This window comes from Seriola lalandi, unplaced genomic scaffold, assembly GCF_002814215.2.
Source record: "Seriola lalandi dorsalis isolate HSWRI2012SDOR001 ecotype SW California unplaced genomic scaffold, Sedor1 jcf7180002054972, whole genome shotgun sequence".
NCBI classification, from domain to species: Eukaryota; Metazoa; Chordata; class Actinopteri; order Carangiformes; family Carangidae; genus Seriola; species Seriola lalandi.
In genome coordinates, this window is record NW_019525660.1 from 2164477 (window position 1) to 2182060 (window position 17584).

General features: G+C 40.8%; 1 protein-coding gene across 1 annotated transcript; it reads left to right on the forward strand.

Moving 5' to 3' along the window:
* The first annotated feature begins 3981 nt into the window (after nt 1–3981).
* On the forward strand, nt 3982–17415 carry gpc2 (glypican 2). Its single transcript, XM_023397974.2, has 11 exons — nt 3982–4508; nt 6327–6485; nt 7743–7877; nt 9400–9575; nt 9740–9820; nt 10321–10486; nt 11297–11427; nt 12237–12383; nt 13704–13840; nt 14856–15028; nt 15248–17415. The coding sequence occupies exons 1-11, from the start codon at nt 4307–4309 to the stop codon at nt 15520–15522; spliced, it is 1782 nt and encodes a 593-aa protein (XP_023253742.1). The 5' UTR covers nt 3982–4306; the 3' UTR covers nt 15523–17415.
* The last annotated feature ends 169 nt before the right edge of the window (nt 17416–17584 follow it).

A 17584-nucleotide genomic window follows, 5' to 3' on the forward strand; every position in this document is an offset into this window, starting at 1 on the left:
GCTGAAATTGAAAAGATAATCTGTTCAACTTTGACCCACACCCCCCACCTCTCATCTCCTGGCCTCCCTCTTGACCTCTGACCTTTGCATCCGCAGGCCCGGACAATGAAGTTGATGAGCACCAGCAGCCCCACCTCTCGGTTTTGCTTGTAGCTGTCCAGCCATTCGTCCACCACTGCCTTAAGATTGACATAGAGACAGCAACCAATCAGAATGCTGCACTCAGATCAAAGAGCAGATGGATATGATAATAATATATCGTTTGAATAACATTATCGAGTTCAGCTTTAACCTTTCTTCCAACCACTGGTCTTTTGTGTTTTACTTTGTAACATATGTGCATGTGCATGCCCCATCTTTTTCTTCCCCTTATATTTCTGGCCTTCCAGTTTTATTCACCAACTCCTTTGCATAATCATTTTTGTCAACCGTAGCATGATTATACATACAAAGACACTCCTTCAGAGCATCTGTTGTATTAATAATAGTGTACATTTGAAATGCAGTAAATGCAATGTAAAAAAAAGGAGTAAAATTTAGCCAAAAACTGAGAAACCTTCGTGATGCTATTGAATTTCTTAAACTGCTATTTACTAGGTTTGCCGAATGTGCTGTATGAGTGGGCCTTCACCTAGAATCACCACCTGCATTGTGTTGCTGTTCTATTCTGTAGTGACAGACTCTTTTTTATTACTGATCACCACACTTTTTTTTGTCTTTCTATTGTTATATGGTCCCTCTTTTCTAGTCTTTACCCAGAGGAGACTGGGTATAGGACAACAATAGTTGGGATGGACGTGTGCTGTCAATCATTGACTACACTACTCCTTCCTCTTTGCGTATCAAAGGCAATTCTGTAGGGTCACATCAGTCAGCCACTGACAGCACATGATTATCTGTCTCATGGTAAGCTCTTAGAGGGCTGTTTCTCTTTTCATCACACATACCTCCTTCGGCACCTCCCTCCCTTCATGTGTTTATCTCTGCAAACCATTCCCCCTTCCTTCCATGTTCTTCAGCTGAGTGTTTGCTTACCACCATAGCACTCTTTCCAGAGCGAACTGCATCATAGATATCCTCTGCACTGATACCCTGGTTCCCCTCATTCACTCTACTCACAGGTCTGTGAGAGACCTGCCTGGATGTCCCCCGGGAGTGCTGCTGCTGCAGGGAGGGGTTTAGAGGAGTGGGGATGGGGCTACTGCTGGGGCTGGATGTCGCCCTCAATGCAGCTTTACGCCTGGGTCTCTTGGGTGGCTTGAGATGAAAGAGAGATGGAAGAGCAGCTCAGCAGGGGATTTAAAGTGAATTGATGTGGTCAACTGAATTAGTGGTAGGTGTGGCAAGATATGGTGCAGGCTTGAATCAAACAGCGATCTCAGTGTTGCATGACTTCAGTTAAGACTTTTTGATCATTTACAAGAACTGAGAGATGTTTGACAATGATGCAGATTGTTTCAATACCATAAAAAATTATACTTTGACAAAATCATAAGCTACTCTCTGATCTACTTACTGGTGATCAATGTAAAGTGTGTGTAATGTGAGTAGCATCTAAATAAGCAGGAACTAGTGAAAGTAAATAAGATAATTCACCTGAGGTCCAGGAGCTACCGGTTTCCTTCGCTTAGTGGGTTTTATTGTGGCCTCATAATCACTGCCAGAGTCTGAGAAATCATCCAACTCCTCAAGACTAATAGAAAAGAAAGGAATCAATAGAAAGCCTAGCATCAAAAAATCATTCAAACATTCAGTTGTTGCACATGGGGTATCATTTATTACTTTTTGCTGTGCAGTTTTGGCTGCTATAGATGCATACATGTTGCAAATGCTTTGCAAAATGTGCCATCTTTGACATCTCCTTTTCTTTTAAGAGAATAACAAATTGTTTAGGTTCTGTTCATTTGTGGACACAATTTTAAATCACTTATGTGCTACTGATAGATGCCATACTTCATATATTACATATCAACTCTGTTCAACAACTGTGCATGAACGTTTTACTTTGTGATACGAGTCTGTGGAGTTAAGATGAAACATTCAGATGGCTGAGTAGGATTAACTTTGGGTTTGATTAACTTTACCTGTCCAAAACATAGTCTCCAGCGGCCATTTTGGGTGAAGGAGGCTCCAGGGACGGCGTGCTACTGCTGGTTAGCTGGTCTTTGCTGACACGTTTCAGGTGAAGGAGGACAAAAACTTAGTTAGCTACAAGAGCAAAACTAGCTAACACCTTTGATAAAACTAGCTAGCTAGCTACGTATTCAACCTCATTTACAGTATTTCAAACGTCGATTATCGGACTTGGTCGACTAACAGTGATCTAAATAATAAGTCCGACCAACAGACATTTTTACAGACATATCTTTTCAAAAATGGGACCAAATCTTCGTTAAATAAATCTTTTCCGATAATGGATCGGACAATACTCGTACAGAGGATCCCTAGAACAGAAGACATTTTACCGTATCCAGCTAACTACTAAAACTAAATTATTCAATAACCATTATCCGCAAAATTATTACACAATTTTACCACCTGATAGTACAAAATAGTATGTTCCTTTCTTGGGACGCTGATTTATCGTGATTTTTTTTGTCTTGTCATTTCTGTCAGACACAAGGGCGCGGAAAAGTATGTCAAGTGATTCTGGATGCTGATTGGCCAGCGCCTCTTCAGCTCAGAAGGTGATTGGTCCTTTCAGAGGGTCACTTAATTATCATTGGTCAATCATAATACACTCTTCATTCACTCTTTTCCAATTGAACTACTCCTGAATAGTATAGGAATACAACTGTAAAATATTTATTTGCCCGACTCTCCGTATGGATATTTCTTCTATAAAATTCTACATTTTATGTCATAATATATTTCATGTCATAAATATATATAGTTTTGTATCCGTGTGTGCTCTTTCAGTCTGTCTGATCTGTGTCTGTCTGATCTGTGTCTGTCTGTGTCTGTCCAGTTTTTAGGACCCTGAGGTGGTTGGCTCAGCTGCTCCTCGCCCCGTCACCGCAGGCTCCTCACCCCTCTCTCCTCTGTTGGTCCTCCGCACGGTCCATTGTTCTGTATTTGATGGGCTATGGCCGGAGTCAAACAAGCCAGGGTGAAACATACAACTTCTGGTCCGATACTTCAAAATAAAATATTTATTGCCCTTGCAATGCTTACTAGCAGTGGATGCATGGGCACAGTAAAAGGCCCCCATACCTTGCTACGAAGGAACAAGAGATCCGGACTGAAAGAGATTACATAACGACGACAAATACTGAAGCAATGGCAATTTTTCTCTCCTTGCTGTCATTTTGAGTCACTCTATAGTAGTACCTCAAGTCGTTTTGAATCTCTTTGGGGTTGTTGTTCATCCCTTTGTAGTCGTTTTGGGTCTTTGTAGTCATTTTTGTGTCTTATCGTAGTCTGTTTGTGGTCATTTGATTGATTTGCCAACAAGAAATATAAAGTCCCTTCAAGCAGAGGCCCTTCTATACCCTGGGACCCCCTGGGCCTGTGCCCAGCAGGCTGTACAGTAATCCATCCATGCGCAGGGGCATAACACATTAATCCCTCAATGGGATTAGTCCAGAATTATATAAATAAATCTTTCCTTTCTATATTTCCTGTGTGACAATGAAACTAACTACAAAGTTGCTCATCTTGAATACATTACTAGGGGTTACCTTGAACCTTATTTACTATATGGTGGAAATGTCTGTCTCTAACCATAAATTCTGCTCTTCTAAAATGCAGACAAAAACCCAATTTGGAACACACTGCACTGTATAATTGGTGTATAAACTTCTAATTGAGTACATGTATTATTATTTTTTAATATTGCCTTTTGAATTTTTACACTCTCAGAAAAGGCTTTGGCTTGCCTTGTTGGAACAAGGCTATGCAAATAAACATGCCTCTGCTTTTATTTTGAAATGAGCCACCTTTCCGGTATTTCCCAGCTAACTCCCGTGGACTTGACGGAGTTTGTTAGAAGATGCTGAGGAACGGGAGTGCCCCACTCACACTCCCTTTACACTTACGTACATCAGCGGATCTCCCAGGAAGGACAAATTAACTGGACACAGTCGATGGAAACGTGTGTGTGATGTAAAAACCCGGTCCGGATGCGTCGGTTCATTGCACTTATCGGGAAAACTATGGCTGTTTCTAAAGACTGACGATTTGGGACACTACTCTTTTTACTTTTCCGTTCATCCAAACCGGCCAGTCATTCATTCATTCATTCAATCATTTATAAGCTGCTGCATCCTGTTTGTAGACTATATAAACCCATCCCCTCCATTGGTGTATGTTTCTGAGACCTGCGGTGAGGATGGATACCCGGCTATCTTTCCCCAGGTACCCGCTGCTGGTGCTGCTCTGCACGGTCGCTGCTCTGTCAGGGATCCGGAGCCCAGTGGCTTCTGCTGGGAGGAGCTGCGCCGACACCCGGCAGGTGTACGCGGAGAAGGGGTACGGCACAGACATCGCTCCGCTGACTCAGATCTCCGGTAAGACTCTGCACCTAGCCTCCGGTGGGGACAATTTACACAATCAGGTCGTTTTTGGGACTCACTCTCCCAAAGAAATATTTGTTTAAGTCAAGTTTACAATAAAATGTAAGATGCATGTCGCAGCAGAGATGTAGGCGCGTCAGCATGCTCTACTTTGTCTCATGGACACGGATTAAATTACCATTATGCCCACTAAGGTCACCATAAATTTTCTGGCCGGTAATAGAAATACTCCTCAAATCATTATGGGAATATTATAGCAATATTTTAGCAGAAAAATATCCCAGACACACTACAAATCACTATAACAAAGTGATATAAAGAAAGTACAGGGTGGCTCAAAACTCACTAATAAGCACCAGAAACACCCTGTAGGAATATCATGGTGAGTTTTCCTCAAGAGAAACGATGCATGGTGGTTTAAAACAAATTACACCCGCCCCCTCCTCCCCTCTGTGCTGTTTAAATAGGATGATTAAGGGGATGAGCAAATTGCCAACACCGGTGCAACAAAGAACCTCGCCCTAATTAGTCTTTGCCTACTGGCCCACTGTTAAATCCCTGCATATACCCATAGGCTCTGTTCATTGGTGATAATCTTATCTGCTGAATGAAAAGATATAATGTGGATTACAAACAGTTGGATTTTTGATATTTGGAAGTTTTGGTGAGGGGGTGGGATAGAGGAGATGAGGAGAGAGTTGAAGTAGATTGTAGGCGGTTTGTTAAAATATGAATGTCTGACCATGTGAGCAAATGATGGAGCCACTTGAGTGGCTGAAGATGTAACCTACTTCTTGGAGGATTAGTATGTTAAAGGGAATGATTGTGTGTGTGTGTGTGTGTGTGTGTGTGTGTGTGTGTGTGTGTGTGTGTGTGTGTGTGTGGCTACCCGCAGACAGACCTGGAGCTTTGAATATAAAGAGTAATATTTCTGAGTGAAATGTATGTTAATTCAGAGGATTTACTTTGAGGTAATTCTGCTGTGTGTGTGCGAGTGACTGAAAAAACTGCAATATTGATTGATTTTGTGTGTGTGTGTGTGTGTGTGTGTGTGTTGGGCTATCACTGCCTGAGTCTTGGCTCACTGTCCCGTGGGCCAGGGGAGCAGATGGCTGGGAGAGCAAAGGATGAAGCGAGGCAGTTTAGAAATGGAAATAGAGGGATGAGAGAGGGCTAATAGTGAGACACACAGAGAGAACAAAAGAGACAGTGAGGAACATCAGCGAGGGTGGAGTTGGGACTGAGACTTTCAACTGCATTAATTGTAGTAATATTCATGGTGGATGTAAAATTATAGAGACAAAGAATTCAAACCTGCACCACGTTTTGAATGCTGTATGTTATTTTTCCCTCCTGGTTGTCATTTGCATATCATTACCTCTGACATATCAAAGACCCAACCTGAGCGGACAAAGAAAGACAGATTGAAGCTGAATAATTCATGCAGGGAAATTACAATTTTTCATCAAAAGCTTATCTTTGATAAGATTTCCCTATAGTAACAAAACAGACTGATAAGTGGAGGAATTGACTCTTTCACTAAAAACATCTGTTTTGATCTGGGAATAGACCCACTGACGTTATTGAGAGTAGCTCTTGGTTTTTGTTGAGCTATTAATAATGACTTTATTTGTAGCCATATAGCACTTTTAAATGTAAAGATGCAGCCCAAAGTGTTTGTTTTTTTGCAGATTCAAAGCAAAAACATTATGTTATGATTAAACCAAAATAATCAAATGTATCCACATAAGTTTCTGAGTGTGTGATCGTTCCTAACCTTTCTTTCTCTGCTGGCCTGGTTTTATTTTCCAGGTGAGCACCTGCGGCTCTGTCCTCAGGACTACACCTGCTGCTCCAGTCAGATGGAGGAGACGCTGGCGCTTCAGAGTGATAGGGACTTCCTCAGAGCCGTTGAAGACAACAGCCAGTTCCTTCTGACCACCTTCACCCAGAGACACCGCAGATTTGATGGTGAGAGGCCCACTCAGAAGCTTGTACAGTTATTATATTTAATGGGATCATTACCTGGTTTGAAATTGGTTAAAAAATACTTCCTCTTTTTGCAGCCACAGTGGGTACATTTGATGGAAAAAAAAAACTGCGCCGAGCTTGTCTTCATCTCACACTCCTCTATCTACCAAGTTTGCAGCAATGAGTGACAGCTGATTAAAAACTTATTTAAGATCTCGTACTGCACAGTTCCTCTCAGATGGTCAGATATCTGTGCCACAAAATTGACTTTGGCAGCTAAAAGCGCTGCACTGCATACATATTGCAAAGATCCTAGTATGATTCATATCCATGTTTAATCAATGCATGAGAACTGCTGATATTAAAGGAATATTCCAGACTGCGACAGCTATTGCAGTTTCATAAAGTGTGGGGACTCACAGGAGATAGATAATAAAAATTAGGGTTACAATTGAAGCAACAGAGGATGAGATATCCTGACATTGGTCCCTTAAGTTCCAGAAGCACTGCATCCTGCATTTCCCATAATGCAACGTAATGCTGTCTTTATTTGCACCCTTCCTGCCTACATTTCTTAAACTCCACACCTCCCAGTTTTTATCACAGGCTTTGTCAAAAACTTGTAGTCTCGAAGCTGAGATAACCCTGATGACATCACTATGACATCATCAGCGTTATTTTTTTGACTTTAAAAAGCTTGATTCAGAGCTATAGGAGACAGTTTTCACAGGATTTCACAGTAGGACTATGCATGGCCAGTAAACTCCCCTTCATGTGTAAAATTGGTGGAGGGGCCCTTTAAACAATTGTCAGTGTAGGAGAGTTTTAATGACTAATTTCATCCATATTGTCTCAAATTCTGTCTGTACAGCTGTAGGTTTGTAGCAGCCACAGCACAGAGCTGAATGTACACTTCCTCCTCCCACCTGCTCTGGACTGCTAAGACCTTTTTTCCCTCCTCATCCTTTTATATAATGCATGTGATGAATCATTTAAAAATGCTGAAGGAGTGGGAGACTGAATATGAGTCTATAAGATGGATTTTAAATAAAGTACATGTTGTTACACTCATTTACCAGAGTGCATGATCTGATGTAACTGTCCCTATGAGCTGTTAATCTGAGAGGGAGGGGGTGGGGGGGTGGGGTGTGTGACTGAATGCCTACATAGAAACCTGGCTAAGATATTAGAAGAAAAGAAGTTGGGTGACAGTTTGATATGTAATCTGCTTCTGCTTTTTTTTTTGTCTCCCTGCAGAGTTCTTCAGAGAGCTTATAGACCTGTCAGAGAAGTCTATGAATCAGATGTTTACCAAGACCTACGGCCGTCTCTTCACCCAGAATGCACACGTCTTCCAGGAGCTGTTTGTGGAGCTCCGCAGATATTATTCTGGTTAGTTCAGTGACCTAATTCACCGCAGCCAACAATGTTAATAGAAGATGAGATTTCAAAAAAAGGAACTCAAATTATGTTTTATGTATTTAGATAGTCTAATGGTCAAAGTGGTACCGGTTAGGATTGGATTTGCTACATAAATCAATAAAATTAGGGGCATCCTGGTGGTTTTGTGGTCTAAGATACATGCTGTGTAATTGCAATGTCCACATTTCCAGCTGTGACCCTTTTTTCCTTACTCCCTTGCCATATTTTCTGTCAGTCTCCAATCTGAAATGGCAAATAAAGGCAAAATATGAATGACAGTTTTGGACATTTTAGGCAGTTAGAGTACAGTATTTAAAACCCAAGTTAACCCACCTTCTATTAACTCTCATTCGACACTCTCTGAATTTGTATGATGCAATAAACATTTTTTTTGCAACAAAATAAAAATGAATGCTAACAAGCAAATTTTAGAGGACATTTATTCAGGGAAGCAACTTGGGCTCTGTACTATCAGCACAACAATGAATTAATAAATGCAGAGACCTGGTGATCTGGTCAAAGTGAGAGCTGTGATGATACCCTGTTGCACTGCTAGTTTAGTTTGGTTTTATCAGTCCGTCCCCGTGTTGTGGTAAATCCACAGCAGCCTGGGACAACAGTAAAGAGTCAGGATTGTCTTTTAAGGAGTACTGACATGCCAAACTGGAGAAAAAAAAAGAACTGGGAAAAAAAATGAGAAAAAAGAGACCTGGAATCCCACGGACGCCAGACTGTTTCTATTTCTGTTCCGGATCGCTCTGTTTTGGCATGACAGCCGCTCGCTGGCGAGTCTTTGTGCAGGCTGTTGCTGCTTAGTCAACCTGTCTTTGTCTGCCAAACAGCATGGACGGCTAATTTGAGGCTGTATAGTAGACTACAGATTGGAGAGTCGCATATTCAGAATCATGTCTGCCAGTTGTCAAATGTGGAAAGACTTAATAAGCACCCAAGCACATTTAAAGTAAGAAATGAGAAAAATACTGCAGCAAACAAAACCTAAAATGTCTTATTATTAACATTAATTAAATAAATTAAAAACATTAAAATTGCATGCACGTTCTACAGCCGTAGGACAGGAAGCACTGCATGGGATACATATCCTGAGCGTTATAATACTCCAGCAGAAATTTAATGGATGCTATATGCTTTATTTGTCTATTTCATTACTTGTCTTCAGGTTAGCTCTCTGTGCCTAGCTCACTGTGTGTTTGGTTGTTTTAAAAGCATCAGCTGACATGGCAGTGTCTAGATAATGACTGGCTTTTTAGTTTGGGGTGAACTACTCCTTTAACCTTGCCCTTTTGGGCATCATAGTAGCACAGTGCAAAAGCATATTGTGGTTTAGATTAAAAAAGCCCTGTACATCCACTCTGCTGACACTGAAATGCCCCCTAATAAGATGCTGTCTTTCAGAAATGTTTTTTATTTTTCAGATTACAGACATTGTTTGCTGATGCTGGCAGGTTCCTCATAGTTGCTCTTTTGTCAACAGGGGGCAGTGTAAGTCTGACAGAGGTTCTGTCAGACTTCTGGTCCAGACTGGTGGAGCGGGTCTTCTCACTCGTCAACCCCCAGTATCAGTTCAGTGAGGATTACCTGGAGTGTGTCAGCAAACACGCCGAACAGCTGCAGCCATTTGGAGATGTGCCCCGCAAACTACGCGTACAAGTGTGTGCCTTGTGATAAAACAATACAGCGCTGACATGGACACTTTGAGAATACCCATGGCTTCAGTATAACTATCCAGTATAGCTGTACTTCCAGTTATGAAGAATGAGAGAGCACATTGAGCTGTGATGATCTGATTCTGTTCTCTTTGGTTTCACATTCAGGTGTCCAGGGCTTTCATTGCTGCCAGAGCACTGTCTCAGGGCTTGGCTACTGGTCGGGATATTGTTAACAAAGCAACAAAGGTGACTGGTTCTTATTGCTAGTTGTATTCTATTCAGTATCTGCTTTTTTCAGCACTTTACTTGAGCTACATCATACTCATATGAAGTAATATATTTAATCATGTCATTTTTGTGTAAATTAAACATATAATTCCTGTTGCCCTGAATCCAAAAAGATGCTGCAGTAGAGAAGAGTTTCTCTAATGTTAATGACATAGGCCTGGCACTTTTCAAAATAAAGGCACAGTTGAGATCCTGTAGCTAACCAGTTTGTTCAAATTAAAATATCTGGATAACTTCAACTTGAACCCTGAGAGCAAAAAACCAACATCTTGGCAATGAGTATGCACTTTGTCCAGAGAAAGCTGGAATGAAAGTGCTTGTTTTCCAAGCTAACTGCGGTTCGCTTGTGGAGCTGCTGACATAACATATAAAGTTCCCTTACACAGTAATACTAATGGTAATATTGTGCCCTCTTATTAATTCTTTCTGCCACAACTCCCACTGCTTTGTTTTTTCAGTTGACTGCAGACTCAGAGTGTGTGCGTGGCCTGATGCGTCAGTGGTACTGCCCACTGTGTCGAGGCATGCCCTCCCTGCGGCCCTGCCACTCCCTGTGCCTTAACGTGATGAAGGGCTGCTTAGCCAATCAGGCCGACCTGGACACCGAATGGAACAATTTCATTGGTGGGTGAGGGTAGGATGAACAATACATCCTAATAGGTTTTAAAGTGGGTTTAGGGCCAGGTGAAAGACATATTTTTTTGGATTAGGTATAATATGTACTTCAGCTAAAGCACCCATGTTTCAAAGTGCCACAATAACTTTGCTTTCAATGATTTTAGATCCTTAAGAAAAAAGATGTTATGACCTAAATGACATTTAACTACACTTTGAATTATTATCATTATAAGATTGAGCATACCTAAAAGTAGAATCCTTTTATTGCTCTTCTGTCACTCATTTACTTTCGACTTCCTTTTCCCCTAATGAATTCCTCCTCCATTAATCATTCATGCTTCTCTGCTCCTTCTCAATTGATCTGTCTTCCTGTGTTTCCTTTCCCCTTTCATCAAACCCACACATTCCCTGCATTTTCTTTCTTTTCATGTGTAGTGCTTCCTCTCACCTTTCATCACTCCATCCATGTCTGCTGCACTCAAGCCCATTTTACCCTCATGTACCCTTTTCTCCAACCACCATTCCTTTCTCCTTTTCTCTGCATAAAATGTTGGCTTGCTTCCTGATCTCCCTGAACGCCCCATAAACAGATGTTAATCAAATCTCTTCAGCTGGTTAGCCATTGAGAGATTCCAGACACAGGGAGCCATTGTCTTGATGTTTATCAAGGTCTACAATATGCCACCAACAGAGTTTTTTTTTTTTTTTTTTTTTTGCTTGTATAACCCTGACAGTGAATATTTGGATGAATGTGGTCATAGCAGGGTTCATCACCTTACCATCTCTATTTCTGTCTCTTCCTCTCTCCTCTGTCAGATGCTCTGTACCAGGTTTCAGAGAAGTTGGAGGGACCATTCAACATGGAGCTTGCAGCTGACTCCATCTCCGTGAAAGTGTCGGAGGCCATCATGCACATGCAGGAAAACAGTGTCACCATCTCCACTAAGGTAAGAACGAGAACACAAGCAGATGAAAATTGCTTTCCCCGAATTTTCATTTTGGCTGTTCTTCAGCGGAAATGTAATTCAATAATAATTCACTGAACCTTTTGTGCCTGCATAAAAATCATCATCCAGCATTTTCAAAATATCACTCTTACAAGTCACAGCTATATTGCTTATTGTTTAATTCTGATTTTAATCTTCTTAATGAGAGAACATGCAGTAAAAATGACAGGAATTATACCCGAAGAGCATGACAGCCTGACAGTATGATTAAAACATGGCAGGCATCCCAGGAGCTAATCCACCAGAGAGACACCCACATCTCGATGGAAACAGAGAAGCTCCTGGTTTGTGGTAACAGCGCTTTAAGGAACTGGCATCTCTCGCTTTTACAGCTCAGCATTCTGCGTTTGCTGTTTTTCATTAACAGAGCATAATTATGGAGGCTATGGAGAACCTTTTTCATATATATTGCTTGTTTCAGTTCACATTGATTTAAATCTTAGTGTAGACACTGACTACACAGAGCTCATCTCTCAGCTTTCATTTACCACCATACCTCTAACATTACTTAAAAAACAGCTACTGATGACGAGCTTTACATTTTTAGGCCTTTTTTGTTGTTTGGTCGGGTGTTGTTAAAGAACTTCTGTGAGAAAAGTTAGGATAACACTAATTATCACTGTAGGAACATCTGAAGGTGGGTATTTCATTATACTGGCAAATCTTTTGATAAGATTATGTTAGACTGTAAAGATGCTCTTGTGACACGGCTGTTGACAGTGATGTTGCTTTGTTGTTCCTTAACTCAGGTGTTCCAGGGCTGTGGAAGCCCCAGGCCTGCTCCAGGTCGGTCTAAACGCTCACCGAAAGAGTCGGGGGGAAACAGGAGGCCTTTCCGCACCTACAGCCCTGAAGAGAAACCCACCACTGCTGCAGGCACCAACCTGGACCGACTGGTGAGGAAGAAACACTATTATAGTCAATTAAGAACAGATTAAACCTGCAATAACAATAATTGTTTATTGGCCACTTGGGGGCAGCATAACAAGATATAAACATTTATAAAGTTGTTTTGATGAGTTTGTTCGCAGAAAGTTAACTATTTGCACATCCAGTTGATACAGAGCAACGTTAGCATTAATTTTAAAGTCGTGTCTCTGGCATTGCGGCAAAGTTAAGCTCAATAATCACTTTTTTCTACCTCAGTTTTGGTCTCCACTAACTCCAGTTCAGCAGCTACAATGAGTTCAGAAAATATTCACACCCCTTCACTTCGTTGCTGTAAGCTCTAATTACAAACTTCTGAATTAAGGGTCTGAATACTTTTGTAAATGAGAGAATTCAGTTAAATAAATTTGAAAGAATTTCTAAAAACATGTTTATGATGTAGATTTAATTTTAAATGTATAAAATTGACATTTTTGCGCATCAATCTACACTCAATAACCCATAATGACAAAGTGTGCAGTATGTCTGAGTACTTTCTGATGTAAATGAGCTACAATTTGTTTATCAGAGCTTATTTGTCTTCTGTGTCTGGAAACAATGTTGATGAGAGCAGTGAGAGTGAACCAAAACATTAAAGCTCTGGCAAGAAAACCAAAACAACAGGCTGAAAGACGCTTCAAGCCTCTGCAAAGGGAGGGAAAACTGCAGTCGGGTGATAATTATCTGTTGGTTTGTCACTACACACAATTATGTTTGGGTTTGTCTTTTGGCAGGTTGGTAATTTCAGCTGCTCTTTATAAGACAAAATACTCACTAGTGCAGCTTTAAGTACTCAAATATTCACCTTTTTGGGTTGCGTGTGATTTAACTATATTAATGTTGAAACTGCAATCAAGAATGTCAGATATGATTGTATTGTGCTTGTACCAGGATTCAGTCATAGCAACTGAGCAGAAAGTGGAAAGTGGACAAAATGAGGGAGTAAAATAAGCTTGGTACAAGAAGCTAATAATACAGAGCGGTCAGAGCCCAGACAGTATTCCTGTGACCACAGAGTGATCTGGCAAGACAGAAGCGCTGGACTATAAATAAAACCAAGAGCAGAGGAGAGAGTAAAGGGACAGCAGTTATTTACTGTATATCAATTTATAAGACATAAAAGGCATGTGGTTTAAGAACTGACCCAGAAGCAGTGTCATGTCCGTTTTTTGACTTTGTCCAACGTCAGCACTGCAGCTTCCATATGCTTTCTCCAGTCAGACATACCAAACAAGGATACTTTAAAACCGGGTCTGACTCATAACCAGTTCCTTCCCGCCTCCGCACAGGTTACCGAGCTGAAGGAGCGACTGCGGCCTATGCGGGGCTTCTGGGTGTCCCTCCCACACACCATCTGCAACGATGAGAAGATGGCTGCCGACGTCACTAATGAGGACCGCTGCTGGAATGGGCAGACCCGGGGGAGGTGAGCAAGATCAGAGCCGAGGAATGGAGGGAGGGGATAGGTAGAGGCGGGGGAGGAGTGAGCGAGTGATGGTACAGAGGTGGCAGGATGCAACAGATGGAACTGAGTTTGTTTCATTTTGCCACCACCAGTCACCCACATACTCTCTATGTGGGTCTGCTTGCTTTTATGTACACAGATATCGACCAACAGCATGTATCCAGGCTGATTTAAAGAGACTGTGTAGTCCTGTGTGTGTGTGTGTGTGTGTGTGTGTGTGTGTGTGTGTGTGTGTGTGTGTGTGTGTGTGTGTTGTGAGAGAGGTACACAGGTAGGAAAAACAAGTCTGCATAATGGATGATTTTGTGTCTATGATGTTCCAGCTGTTAGGCAACAGTTTTATGTAAAAGTACACCCACCTTGGAAGCTTCAATCACAAAGTGGGACTGTAGCCAGACTGGAATAGATAGAGCAGCTGGTATAAAATGTTTTACCACGATAATTAGCTTGTGGGAATAGAGTACATCTTATTATATATGTCAATGGTAAAAATACAATTTTGCCATTCTGGTATAGAGTTTTAAGAAGATCTGGTGCATGCAGCCATGCTAGCAACTTAGTGAAGCCGTGCTGATGCTGAGCTTAATGTTAACCAGTGGTGGACAAGGTACCTGAAAACTGTAGTTTGAATTTCACACATGCAGAAATCAAACATAAGATACTGCAGTTGAACAAGCAGATGCTCCTACAGTTTGGAGGGATTTGCTAACCATTCAGCAGCAAGTTTTTTTTGTTTTTTTTCTCTGTCATTTTTTGGCTTTATTGTGACAGGGACAGTGAGAGAGAGAGAGACAAGAAAGTTAAGGAAGAGAGAGGGGGGTTGACATGCAGCGAAGACAGATTTTAAACTAAGCTAAGTCAAGGATGTCTACATTGCAAAGTTGCCTTGCACCGCTTTGAAAAGATCTGTGTTTTTGATCATGTTCATCCAGTTTTCTGTTTTTGTACATGAATGCCTGTTTGTGTACACACTCAGGTACCTCCCGGACGTGACAGGTGACGGGCTGGTCAGCCAGATCAACAACCCTGAGGTAGAGGTGGATATTGCCAGGCCAGATGTGAGGACCAGACAGCTGATCATGGAGCTGAGGGTGGTGACCAACAAACTGAGACATGCTCAGAGCGGACAAGACATGGACTTCATGGACAGTGAGTGTTCCTGACGGTCAATATTTCTATATCTGTGTGTCTGTATATCTTATGAGGAGTATTAGTTAGTCCTTGGTTTTTCTCAGTATGTATTGGTGATTATAAAAATCTGGAACAACATCAGTAAAATTTAAACCCTTTATTTGGATTGTAAAATTAGCACTTTCTTTTTATTTCCACGCTGCACATCAGTCAGAAATTTCTTTTCCCTTGTTCCAGGTGAGGAGGGCAGTGGCTCAGGGGGTGGAGATCATGGTGAAAGGTACAATGATGATTGGCCAGGCTATGGGCCTTACTCTCCCCCATACAAGCCCCCTCGTAACCCGGTCTCCAACCCTGCAAAGCCTCCTCGAGTCCGAGACAGAAACGGGTCCAAGTGGAACAGAAACAACGGCCATGGACGGGTTCGATCTGCATCCAGTGGGCTTACCTTCTCCCTGGTTTCTTTGTTGTCTTTGCCTTTCATGGTCACTGTTGCCCCCATGTGGAGATAGCTGGTTATTACAGTCTGGTTGTGGAGGTTTTCTGTCTTGCTCAAGTCTTAAGCACATTATGAAGAAAAACAAAGTCATTCCATTTGGTTACACCAGCAGAAACAAAATGACAAAACAGGCTAATTTAGCAATAATCAGAAATCTGTTTACAGCACAAAACAAATTAAGTGAATATTTTTCCTACTGTACAAGCCTCAAAAGAGGCATCACCAGACATTGATGACGACTAACAATATTTAATTAATGGGTACTGCCCTTTTTTTAGTGCCATTTGTGAGATGTATTTCAATCTTGACGCTGGAGCACATTCGAGAAAGGGGAACAAAAGTGCTGCAGCAGAAAAAGAATTAGCAACATGTTTGGGTGATGGAGCTGATGGTCTCATGGTTTGGCGTTCTGTGAGATGGAGATTAGTTGTGCCAGTTAATTACTGTGTAGTTTCGGTGAGCAGCTGATATGATCTGAGTGCATTTATTTGCTGCCATTCTCATGAATTTAGGTTGATTAATATAATTGATTTGATTTCAGTCATGGGTGTGGTTCATTTAGTTCATTTTTTTTAATCTTGTGGAAGTCGTGAGATGTAATTTAATCGCTTAACTGAACCTCCTATTTTGGCTTAGGAATTTAAAAAAGTCACAGATGACTCTTGAAACCAAACAAGCGGCTTATTTTGAATGTACCTAAAAGCTCAAATTAATTTGGGTTGCTTGTGATGAAAAGGGGTTAATTAATGTAATATATTGGTGTTTTTAATTTATTTGTAATATTATATTTCATTTTTCTCATTATTATGATTTTTAAGGCAAAGGTTGGATGTTTTTATCTTTGAAAAGTTTGTTGTCTTTAACTTCCTCTGGTAAAAAAAGAAAAAGGGAAAATCCAGCTCTATTTGATCAATCACAACTAGACACTTAATTATTATATGAAATTTGGCCACAAGACCAGCTATCATTTTTTTAATCTTAACCAGAGATTGTTGAGGAACAACATGTGTGAGTGTGTGTGTGTGTGTGTGTGTGTGTGTGTGTGTGTTTGTATGGTGGTTTTATATTGTTTGTTGTTATATGTCCTGGTTTCAATTTATAGTTCTGGGGTAATGCTGAGAAGATATTGGGATGTTTCATAGTGTGCTTTTCTACTTATTTTTCCTAAAAGCAACAAAAGATGATGAAAACACTGAGTGAGCTGTTGATGTGACGCAAAATTAGACTGAATGTTGACGGAAAGACAAAATCTGTCAAGATGTGTGGCTTCTAATTTTCATATGCTGAATGTGTTTTGACAAAGATAAAATCAAAGATTTTTCATGAAGATAAAAAAATTTGTTGGTGAAGAGTTGGTCATCGATGTACAGCAACGAACATGAGGGTGAGCTTGAAGTAATAGTTCGACATTTTGGGAAATACTCTTATTAGCTTTCTTGCCGAGAGTTAGATGAGAAGATCTACTCTCATGTCTGTATGCCAAACATGAAGCTACTGCCAGCAGCTGGTTAGCTTAGCTTAGCACAAAGGCTGCAGATGGGGAAATCTGCCTACCAGTACCTTTTTTATTTTTATTTTTAGTTTACAAACAAACTTATCTCATGTCATACATACAAAAAGTGTAAAAACCACAAATTGTGTTTTTATAGCAGTTTGTGCACCAGTCTTTCCTGGTTGGGAGCAACCAGCTAGCCCAGCACATAACCCCCGTAAAATTGAGAAATTCTGTTTTTAGTTTATGCTTTTAATTTTTTAAGTGTGTGTTAAGCAAACGGGGTACAATGTGTTAAGTAATTAGTGAGCTTTAGAAGTGCTAGTAGGTAGATTTTGTTACATTTTCCGTTTTTCTGCTGCATTTCCAGTCTTTGTGCTAAGCTAAGCTAGCTAGCGGCACTTCCAACTTTAGTTTAAAAAAAAAAAAGAAAAAAAAAAAGCAAACAAGGTTATTTCTCAAAATGTTAAACAATTTTAAATATGAAATTCAATTGATAGGATCCCAAAAGCGAACACAGACAGAGATGGAGAATATAAAAAGAATGTATCGATGCTGTAAAAGGACACTTTTCCGTTGAGTG